At 46.8% G+C, this 11,860-nt stretch overlaps 1 protein-coding gene across 1 annotated transcript in view; it reads left to right on the forward strand.

Moving 5' to 3' along the window:
• The window catches only part of LDB3 (LIM domain binding 3), a 60,787-nt gene that overhangs the window by 46,923 nt on the left and 2,004 nt on the right, over nucleotides 1-11,860 (forward strand). Inside the window, exons 11-14 of the mRNA XM_032423972.1 lie at nucleotides 91-511; nucleotides 1,652-1,832; nucleotides 2,454-2,574; nucleotides 8,109-8,224. Coding sequence (XP_032279863.1) covers nucleotides 91-511; nucleotides 1,652-1,832; nucleotides 2,454-2,574; nucleotides 8,109-8,224 — 839 coding nt within the window. The remainder of the gene's footprint in view (nucleotides 1-90; nucleotides 512-1,651; nucleotides 1,833-2,453; nucleotides 2,575-8,108; nucleotides 8,225-11,860) is intronic.

Below are 11,860 nucleotides of genomic sequence, written 5' to 3' on the forward strand. Positions count from 1 at the left end.
TCACCTTTTAGAGTTTTCTGGCTGGGGGTGGGGGAAGTTGGGGTAAATGAATTCCTGATACATTTTTCTTTGGCTATTTTTGGCTTGCAGTGCCTGCATCTACCTACAGCCCATCCCCGGGGGCCAATTATAGTCCAGCTCCCTACACCCCCTCACCTGCCCCTGCCTACACCCCCTCGCCTGCCCCCACCTACTCCCCTTCCCCGGCACCAGCCTATACCCCCTCGCCAGCCCCAAGCTATAACCCTGCACCCTCAGCGGCCTACAGTGGGGGCCCTGTGGAGTCTGCCAGCCGCCCCCCATGGGTGACAGACGACAGCTTCTCTCAGAAGTTTGCCCCTGGCAAGAGTACCACCTCCATCAGCAAGCAGACCCTGCCTCGAGGGACCCCTGCCTACACCCCAACGGGGCCCCAGGGGTCTCCCCTGGCCAGGGGCATCGTTCAGCGGGCTGAGCGCGTCCCAGCCAGCAGCAGGACTCCGCTCTGTGGCCATTGCAGCAACGTCATCAGGTACGGTCCAGCTGTGCCCCTGAGCTGGGGCGCTGGGAGCGCAGGGGTGTGGGGTGCTTGTGCACTGTATGAACCCTGTGGTAGGGCGGGGGAGGTGAGAGGGAGGGCAGGAGTAAGGAGAAGGCTCCCTGCTGGGCAGCCTCAGGCTCCTCTGGCTTGCCACCTAGTCTGACCCTCTTTGAGCTTTGGCTTCCATACCTGTGTGACACCCACCTCCCCGGGAGTCGGGAGAATTCCATGAAGTAAGTGGGTGAAGCTCCCAGCACGGTGCCTGGTGCCAGGACCTCCCCCTCGGGCTAAGGCCGGGTTCTGGGAATCATAGGTCTTGTTGTCAGGTTTACTGGGCATGTTGCAAGCTGGCTGACAGTGCTAGTTTTGACCCAGCTTTCCTTTAGGGTTCTTTCTGGGTCTTTCCACAGACAGGCCAGTGTTGCTCAGGGCTTTGGTGGGCACCTGCCACCCTAAAAGGAGAACAAGTCATTTCATAGACGTAGGTGACACTTGTTTGGACATAGTATGTTTATAGGATGTGTGTGTTAGGGAGGAGGGCATATATATGTGATAAATACACTTTTACTTAAAAATAAAGTAACACATGCTCATTAGAGAATAATTAGAGAGTTCCAAAAAGTAAAAATGAAAATGGACCACATTTCCTCATAGTCCCACTGCTCTGACTGCTAATCTGGATCTGGGCTACCCAGGCCGTGCTAGCCCTGTGGCCTTGAACAACTTATTTCACCTCTCTGTGCCTCAGTTTCCTTATCTGAAAGCAGGTACCATAATCCTACTTCTTAGGATTGTTGTAAGCGCTAACCAAGTTAATCCACGCACATTTCTTCTTAAACAGTGCCAGGCGCAGAGTAAGCACTCAATAAAGGCCAGCCATTGGCATGGTCGTCTTGGCTCTTCTTGTTACGAATACACTTCCCCCGTCCCCTACTTGGAGGTATTTGAGTTGCTTCCCTGTTGTTGCTGCAACAATGAATATCTTTTTGCATAGAGCTTTATCTGAATTTCACATCAGTTCATTAGAACAGTTACAAAAGTCAGGGTTATTGGGTCAAAGTATGAATAGTTTTGGGTGTCCTGAAACATCTGGTCTCGAGCTTTTGGGGCTGCCTTTCTCTGCTTCCCCAGGGGCCCCTTTCTGGTAGCCATGGGCCGTTCCTGGCACCCGGAAGAGTTCAACTGTGCCTACTGCAAGACCTCCCTGGCCGACATGTGCTTTGTGGAGGAGCAGAACAACGTGTACTGCGAGCGCTGTTACGAGCAGTTCTTTGCCCCCATCTGTGCCAAGTGCAACACCAAAATCATGGGGGTAAGTGGGCAGCATCCCTCTCCTCTGACTCTTGTCTTTTCCCCAATCTCTCTCCCTCGCCGAGGTTGTAGGGGGCCCATTAGGAAGCCAAGAAGTGGCTGCTAACGGAGAGAGAACAACTGTCTATCCTACAAGGGAGTTGGTTTGCCACGAATGAGCTAGGGAGCGAATGAACGTGGAGGGAGAGATGATGACTTGCCTGGGCCACACGGCTCGACGTGTTGGTGGAGCTGCTGCAAAGCAAGTTATCGCTTCATAGACTGACCTCGCCACGCACCCACATGTGGCCTTGACCCCTCCATGCTCCTTTGGTAAAGCAGCGGTAATGAGCAATACCCCCCGCCCCAGCTTTGATGGGAGGGTTCAGAATCACAGCTAATGTCACCACCTCTCCGATGATTTTGACACAGAACCTGGCACCCAGCAGGGGCTACATGAGTGTGAACTCCTCTGCCACCCCCGGGCCTTTCCTCAGCACGTCCAAGGCCCACCTCCTGGGCTCTCCTGCCCTGTTCCCTGTGGGGATGCTCCAGCAGTAGCCAGGGCCTGGGGAGGAAGAGGGGGCCCAGCTGCCTCTCTCCCCTGAGCCTCTTGGCCTGAGTGGAGGCTCTCTCCCCCCAGGAAGTGATGCATGCCCTGAGACAGACATGGCATACCACCTGCTTCGTCTGCGCAGCTTGCAAAAAGCCCTTTGGGAACAGCCTCTTCCACATGGAAGATGGGGAGCCCTACTGCGAGGAAGGTAGGACCGCTATGCTGCGGGGAGGCCCCACGGTCTGGGAGAAGGGAGCAGGTACAGGAAGCTCCTGCCCGTGTCCATTCACATGGAACCATCAGGAGGCTCCGAATGGCAGAATCATGCTTTCCTGGGGTGGGGGCCGGGTCTATAGCTTTTTCTTTTTTTTTTTTCTTTTTACACATTCGACCTCAGTTCCCTTCCCTCCACCACATATGTGGATCACAGGTTGGCATCTTGTAACCACTTGGGAAACCTTTCGGATGATTTTGATCTGGAATCTGAAAAGGCTTTGGCTTTGGACTTTGTCTTAGGTTCTGTTCCAGGCTCCACCTCGGGCTGGCTTTGTAACCCTGAGGGAGTTACTAAACTTCTCTGAGCCTCACTTCCCTCATCTGTACAAAAGGGCATATAAACACCTGCCTCATGAGTTGTGAGGATTAACCAGAGAAAGTGTGTAAAGCACCAAACATGTGAAAGTCCCTTTCCCTGCTCCTCTGATGTTCCTTCAGAGTCCTATAACCACCCCCAGCTGAATTCAGTTTCTCTCTTCCCCAAAATGCTATGTTTTACCTTAAAACTTGGAGTAAATTATAAATTTTGAAGACAAAGCACTCTATTAGAGAATCAGGTGTCCTGGCTAATTAGCCACTTCCTCACTCATTTATTCATAGACTGCCTCTTTTTTTTTTTTAAGATTTATTTATTTATTTTAGAGAGAGAGAGAGAGAGAGCATCCATGAGTGGGGAGAGGGGCAGAGGAAGAGGGGGAGAGAGGGAGAGAAGCAGACTCCCTGGCAGAGCCAGCCCAAATCAAGAGTCAGGGGTGCCTGGGTGGCTCAAATGGTTAAGCATCTGCCTTTGGCTCAGGTCATGGTCCGAGGGTCCTGGGATTGAGCCTCACATCGGGCTCCCTGCTCAGTGGGGAGGCTGTTTCTCCCTCTCCCACTCCCCCTGCTTGTGCTCTCTCACTTTCTGTCAAATAAAAAAATAAAATCTTTAAAAAAAAAATCAAGTCAGACGCTCAACTGACTGAGCCACCCAGGCACTCCCACAGACTGCCTTTTTCAGAAAAGGATTTGAGGGAGGGTCCAACAAAGTTACCATAGACATGAAGGTTAAGACAACAGAACTAGAAAATCAGTACCAAATAGAAGAGGGAAAAGCAAGCAGGCTGATTATGAAGAATAACAGAGCAACAGTGACTGCGCAGCAAATTTGTGGGCAAAAAGAGAAACACAGTAAGTTAGTTTACTTTAAAATCAGGAAGGAGAAAACATTCCAGTTCCTCCAGGGGAAAAGCAAAGCAAACAAAAACTATTCTCCCCTGACAACAAATTATAAAAGAAAAATTTCTTGGGTTCTTACATACAGGTGAGATGTCTTCCCAGCTCTTAGTAATTGAATGACTTAGTTACTCAGTCACTCCGTGCCTCAGTTTCTATATCTTTAAAAGGAAGAAGATAAGAATCTCTTTTCCTTTCTTGTGAGTGTATGGTGATAATTGTTAGATAATTAGCAGATAATTGATAGATGTGTGTTCATGCCAATACAAATTGCTATTGTTGGGGCACCTGGGTGGCTCAGTCAATTAAGCATCTGACTCTTGGTTTCAGCTCAGGTCATGATCTCAGGGTCATGAGATGGAGCCCCGTGTCGGGCTCCACACTCAGTGCAGAGTCTGCTTGAGATTCTCTCTCCTTCTCCCTCTGCCCCTCCCCCTGCTCGTGCTCTCTAAATAAATAAATAAATAAATAAATAAATAAATAAATAAATAAAATCTTAAAACACATACAACAAAAACAAATTGCTATTATTAATTGACTAAAAGCATTACAATTTCTATAATTTGTGTCTGAGGCTTGAAAAGTCCTCAGTACCTCCCCCAAATCTGATGGACATTTAGGTTGCTTCCGCTTCTTGGCTATTGTGAATACTGCTGCTATGAACATGTCTAAAATACCCTGTTTGCAGTTCTTTGGGGGTATATGCCCAGAGGTAGGGTTGCTGGGTCATATGGTATTTCTATTTTTGAGGTTTCCACTATTCCCATGATGGCACTGCACCATTTTACAATCCCACCAGCAGGGCACAGGGTTCCAATTTCACTACATCTTTGCCTACACTTGGTATTTTGCTGGGTTTTTGATAGCAGCCCACCTAATGAGGGTGAGGTGGTATCTCATTGTCGTACCTTGTCATCATTTTTATCAACAACTTGGAAGAAGACACAGAAGGGAGAATGTCAGAATGCTAGGCTCTAGACTCCAAAAGATTTCATCAGCTGCAATCACGAGCTGACACTTTTACATATGATATCTTGCGCATAAGTAAGAGAGCTAGGAGGGCCTGCCCCTGAGCAATGCCCAGACCTGATGGGGCATCATGATCACCTGGGAAACTTTAAAGATATAGAAGATCAATTCCCAGATGTACAGATGCAGAATTTTATCACCCTACCCCCACCCATATGATTCTATATTCAATTAAGTTTGAGAATCGAGGTATGATCCAAAGACCGGCAATATCAGAATCACAGAAATGCAGATCTTTGGGCCCCACCCCAGATCTGCTGAATCAGAAACTCTGAGGGGTAGGGCCCAGCAATCTGTTTAGCGACCCCTTGAGATGATTCTAACGTTTGAGAACCACTGTTCTCAGAAAGCACTAAGCCCTTTTGCAACAGAGAGCACCTGTGATTTGATGGATGGAAATCCTTTTACAATAGCAATAAAATCCATTAAAGACAGGGTATGAATTCAACTTGGGGCATAAGAGAGTTAGTCAAAGAAAATTATAAAGACCTAATAGGAGAAGTAAAGTAAGAAATAAATACATGAGGAACTAGATTATATTCATGGTGGGAAAAGCCCAAGCACAAACTTAATTCCAATTATAGTCTCTCTCTCTCTCTCTTTTTTTTTTTTTTGGATAAATGATGAAATACGTGAACTTTTAAAAAAAGTGTATTAGGGTCAAGACCGGTGCTACCAAATTTTAAAACAAAGTGGCAGTTCTCCAGATCATACAGAATCAAGTATGAAACAGAAAAACCAATCAGCAGGCCAGACTAGATGTTCCATTGTAAAAGCTTAATTTAAGGCTGCACGGCAAGAGAAGGAATTACTATTTAGTAAGGTTTTCCAAACGATTTCTTTGTTTGTCCATTCATCCTTCATCCATCAAATGTGTGCCAGTTCCTGTGAAAGACACAGAGCATTAGGAGTGGGTCTCTGCCTTCAGAAACCTCAAGCAGACACATCATCCTGTGATACACCAGCACATAAATGGATATTCAAGAGATGATTGAATGAATGAATGAATGGAGGGAGGGAGGGAGGGAGGGAGGGAGAAGGCAGGGAAGCCCAAGAGAAGCCCTTGGGAAGGCCATCTCATCTCTCTCGGTTGGGGTGGAAGATGAGGACTTTCCAGGAGGAAGGCCTGGCCCACAGCATTGCAGAGATCCTGGTAGACAAAGTGGGGAGACTTTTCCAAGCCCAGGACCTGGTTCATACACAGGCATGAGGTAGACGAGAGAGTCCAGGGCATCTGGAGACTGGGAGTAATGAGAGAGGAGTCAGAAGTGGGGTACAGGGCTTGCCCTCCCATGGAGATGGGGTAGCCTATGGCCCTGCTTCTCACCCACACTAGTTCCTACAGAGCACAGAGTGAACTGTAAACCCATTCTAACTTTGTAAAGGAAGCAGAATGATGTTTTTAGTTCTGGTGAGAAATGAAGTATTCCATCAGAGACAGGCCTCATGGACCGTGACGTATAGAACAGCATTTGCATGACAAATCATAATTAAACACAAAAGGGGAAACCGTACATTAGAAAATATATGCAAGAGATATAACTTATCAAAGCTCAATGTCAAATAGATAACCAGAGACCACGTGAAGTCATGGAAAGAGGATGAACTTTGGAGTCCATTGAGGCAGGCTCCTTACTGCCGGTGCGATAGAACCTCGGCAGCCAGTTTCCTCATCTTTAAAATGGGAATAATATTTCTTCCTACAGCTGCTGTGAAGATTACCCAGGAAACTTAGAAAATCACTAGTATTGGACTGGTGCCAAGTAGACACTGGAATCACATTTCCTTCCCTCCTTCCATCCTTTATAAAGACATTCACAATAAGAGCCAAGATTTTTGAGTATCTGTGCCAAGTACATTCACGTACATTATCTTATTGAATCTGTACAACAACCCACGACTTGGGTACTGTAGTTACTCCCATTCTACAGTAAGAAACCAGAGATGCTGACAAGTTAGGTGACTTGCCCCAAGTAGGAACGATTCCCGAACAGAGCTAGGACTTGAGCTCAGTGCTGGGTTCTTCAGAACCCAAGCCCATAGCCCCCCATGGCACGCTGCTTCTTAGGATGTGGTCTAAGATGGAGAACAGGCACGCCGTCCACAAGGAGACCTGAGCAGAAACGTGGAAGGTGTGAGGAGAAGCCAACTGTGGCAGAGCTGTGGAGAGACAAGCACACGTCCCGGGGAATGAAGGCTTTGTAAGAGGCATCAAACTTCTCTGAAAGAATCTGGAAGAGTTCTACCCTGAGTACGTAGAACTGCTTGTCGCTGGGGCCCAGGGAAGACAGCTCCTGAGTTGGAGTTGGGACCCAGCCCCCTCAGCTGTGTGTCTCAGCTGTATGACTCTGGCGAGCCTTGGCTTCCTCATCCACAAAATAAAATAAAACAGAAAAATAATTACAGTTCAATCTCTGAGGGATTTTTTTGAAGATTAAGTTCATTCATTGATTTATTGATTCACTGGTTCATCCATTCCGTTATTCATTCCACACATATGTGTTGGGTATTGACTTGTGTGCCAGGCACTGTGTCGAGGGTGGAAAGAAAACAGTACATACTAATCCACAGATCATGACATTGAGATTCTAGTAAAGAATACCATCTATGCGAGAATGCTTGGTGAACTGTAAAGCGTTATACAAACAATACATGGTATTATTATCTCTTCGGCGAGGCAGGGAGGGGGACGAGTCTTAACATAGTAGCTCAAATATTGTTTCTAGTAGTGAAACTTTGTTATCAACACAAATGCCCAATGACAGAAGAACTGCCAAGCAAAGAACATGCTATAGAACTCCTAAAAATGTTAAGGGCTCTCCTTCTTCTAAACTAAACATAGCTATTGGGAAATGTGATTTTTTTTTTCTTTTTTGGGATTGGTCTGTTTGGGCTCTAAAGGGTGACAGAGGCAGAAGAGAAAATCACCCTGTAGAAAGAAAGTTAATGACAGATCTGGAAAGTGTTTGTAAATTAAACCAGCACAGAGTGGTAACTAAGCCTGAATCCATACACCACCAGTGCAAATTATTGAAAAGAAAAAAACACAATCATGTAACTGAGCATTTTGTCTGCAAAATGAGAAGTAACCAGTTAGGTCCTCCCCACTGCCCCAGCTCAGTGATTTGCGGTGTGGTGTCATTGTTGTGGCATTGTGTCAGTGTGTCCAGGATGCTTCTCCCAGCCTGCCTGGATGCCTGGTCCTCACTCTGCCTTTCATTTCAGACTACGTCAATCTGTTCAGCACCAAGTGTCATGGCTGCGATTTCCCCGTGGAGGCTGGGGACAAGTTTATCGAAGCCCTGGGACACACCTGGCATGACACCTGCTTCATCTGCGCAGTATGTTTTTAGCACGGCCGGGGGTTCTGACTTTCTGAGAAGGGGCAAGAGGGACCTAGTGGGCCAGGTGATCAACCCTCTATATCCCTTTCAACACTGGCCCACTGATATGCTGATCATTTTTATTTATTTATTTTTTAAGATTTTATTTATTTATTTGAGAGAGAGAATGAGAGAGAGAGCACATGAGAGGGGGGAGGGTCAGAGGGAGAAGCAGACTCCCCGCCGAGCAGGGAGCCCGATGTGGGACTCGATCCCGGGACTCCGGGATCATGACCTGAGCCGAAGGCAGTCGCCCAACCAACTGAGCCACCCAGGCGCCCTATGCTCATCATTTTTAAAAGCTGGCAAGTACCATGATGCTGGATATGTCACAGTCAAGCAAAGTTTATTACTGATAATTACTTCTAAACCAAAGTGGCTTTGTTACTCTCCATTTCTTTAAGGAAATGTCAAACCAGCAGCTTGTCTCACCAGGAACGCTCTCAATAGTTGGGAGCAGCGAATGATGCTTCGGTCAGAATAAAGAAGGATGGTTTCCTATGATGATAAGTTGCTTTAGATATGATGAAGTGATTCGAGGGTTTTCCCCCAAATTTTCACCATGAAACACTAGATTGGAGCTTGTTGACTCATTCTATGAAAAGCTGAGATAAGCCTTCTTTTGAGACAACCTTTAGGAATCAGGGCTGAGTATCATTTTATTTTCCTAAATGGTCTTGCTCCTGATATGTAGTTGCCAGGAGATAAGCCCTAGATGACCTGTTAACCATGTGCCATCTATTTCTCCTGAACAGCCAAGTCATTTTTCCCATGAGATTGGCATTTTCCTTATGAGGGCTTTGGGTTGGGGGAGGGGGGCGCAGACACAGCGATGAGCTCATTGACATTAGGACTCTGCCTTACATTTAGGAAATATTCATCCCTGAGAAAGGCCTGTGATGTGAGTCTGCAGTTGACTGAACTTTATTTGGGAAAATTAATGTGCTGCTACTATGTTTGTTTTGTTTTGGTTTGGTTTGGTTTTATCAGAGCTGCTCAAGGTAAAGTGTGGCCATGTATCAAATATCCATGCAGTTTAAACTTGAACTATTTTTATAGGCTTATGATATAGGACAACCCTCATCATAAAGTTTACTGCAATGCACCTCAGTGTCTACACCACATGTACACTCCACCATGCATGAGGTGCACTGTGTTGACTCTGCTGTAACAATGTACCCAAATCTGATGGCTTCAACAACTGAAATGGACTCTCTCATAGTTCTGGAGGCTAGAAGTCCAAATTCAGGATGTCGGCAGGGCCGTGCGCTCTCCCCTAGCTTTTGGTGGTTTCCAGCAGTCTCTGTGTTTCTTGAATCACAGCTGCAGAACTTCAGTCTCGGCTCCATGTCCCATGGCATCCTTCCCTCTGTGTGTCTGTGTCTTTGCATGGCCTTCTCTGCTGTGTGTGTCTGTCTCTATATGCTTCTCCTTTTCTTATAAGGACACTGGTCCTACTGGATTAATGGCCCATCTTACTCCAGCATGACCTCATCTTAACTTCCATCTTAATTATATCTGCAGAGATCCTGCTTCCAAATAAGGTCACTGATGTGTCCCAGAGCTGAATAGATTGAAGGTACTGGGAGTAAGGACTTCAGCATATGAATTTGGGGGAAGAAACAACACAATTCAATCTAAACACTCTGATTTTCCAGCTTGGGAATCGATTTTCTAATTATCTTTTAGGGTCCTTTAAATACATCAGGTCCTCCCCTCTGAAAATGGACAACAATGTGAATATACTGGCTTTCTGGTTATCCCCTAAAGAGCAATGGCTCAGCAAGGCACATAGGGCCCTCTGACCCCGACATTCAAGTCATGGCTTGTCTGATCCTAAGACACTGCATGCAACTCTGGTTGCCCAACTTCTAGAAGGATCCAAGAGACTTGGAGAAGGTCCAGGGCAGACTGTGACACAGAAGGCCTGTTCTCTCAGGGCAGGCTGATGAGAGGTCTGTGTCACATGGAGAGGGTACCATGGAAAAGGTGAGCATGGGTCTGCTCCCTTGAGCCCACTGAGTTTGGCTGAGAATCACAGTGGCACAAATCCCAGAGAGAGACCAGAAGAAGCAGTAAAGCATAGGGTTGTTCAGGCCAAGATTATAGATAAGTTCTGGCAAGGGTGAGAGACCCATAGCACTGCAGAAGGATCCATCTAAAGAAGCCAGGCAGATCCTGTCCTTTGGAGAATCAGCATGGTGAATGAATCATTACATCTTCCTGCTAAGTGGCCCTATGTGGCACTCACTGCCCTGTTAAGGTATAGCGAAGTGAAACATGGTTTTGGTTTTAATTTTTGGAAAGGAATCTTTTGATTGGAAAACTGTAAGGGTTTTTTTGGGGGGGGGGGCAAGGGGAATCCTTTTCCATCACTTTATATTGCTAAATCATCTTTGATGAACATATATTTTCTTTTAATTAAAAAATTAATAAGAAAGGAAGATCAGAACTAGCTCTCCCAGCTGATAAGCTGTTTTCCCACCAGTTAGATCTCAGGAGAGCACATAACTTTAGACTAATTCAATTTACCAAATATTGCTTGAGTTTGGGGAACACAAGAGTATCTCCGAACAAAGCTCCACCTTCAAGGAGTTTGGAATCTTGAAAGAAAACAAAGTTGACATATACAAGCAATTAAAGAATAGAACAAGACAGCCTCTCTAAAGTCCCAAGCATATAAAATGAGGGCTGAGATGGGGTCCCTGGGTGGCTCGGTTGGTTAAACATCCAGCTCTTGATTTCAGCTCAGGTCATGATCTCAGGGTCATGAGATGGAGCCCCACATTGGGCTCTGTGCTGAGTGTGGAGTCTGCTTAAGATTCTCTCTCCTTCTACCTCTGCCCCACCCCACTCGTGCTCTCTCTCTCAATAAAAAATCATAAGAAATATTTAAAAAAATAAAATGATGGATGAGAAGGGCTGTGTGGTTTGGGGTGAGGGGTTAAGCTCCTGTCTGGGGGTTGGGGTGAGGGGTTAAGCTTCTGTCTGGCTTCAGCACTTGAGTTCCAATGGAAAGGATATGGGGCCTATCTTTAGTGGGCTAGAGATGTCTTACTGTGGCCCCTCTTTTCCTCTAAGTCTTGTTGGGTCTCTAGCCCTTCCTCACTGGTGGGGGAGGGGAGGGCAGCAGTCCTAGGGGCTGCTGTAGCTGGCCTACGTCATTGCCTTCCAGCACTGTCCATGACCACTACTCCTTCCCACCCAGGCCCTGATGCCACTTGACCATGCAACCTGAGGCTTGAACCATCACTGCTGTGCCATTCCACTGAGTAGTCTAGAGGCCTCACCAGGAAGCCACCGTGCATCCCAAACAGAGTCTCCTAGCCCAAGACACTGAGCACGACCTTTCTATGATATTTTCTGCCCTCAGCTCCATCTTATCAATGAGCTGCCCCTGAGGCTCTGGCCCACCCTCACTTCTGGGTCTTTAGTCTCCCAACACACTCTCCAACTTATCCCAAAGTTCTCACAAGTAACCAGCACTGTCCTAGACTAGGCAGGGTCTCCCAGCCAGAGCCTCAGGTGTTGACAGGCAGCTCCTTGACAACTCACTCCAGAGCTGCCTTTCTATCTCTCATGAAACCCATCTTC

The sequence above is a fragment of the Phoca vitulina genome, unplaced genomic scaffold, assembly GCF_004348235.1.
Source record: "Phoca vitulina isolate PV1807 unplaced genomic scaffold, GSC_HSeal_1.0 scaffold29, whole genome shotgun sequence".
In the NCBI taxonomy this organism is placed as follows: Eukaryota; Metazoa; Chordata; class Mammalia; order Carnivora; family Phocidae; genus Phoca; species Phoca vitulina.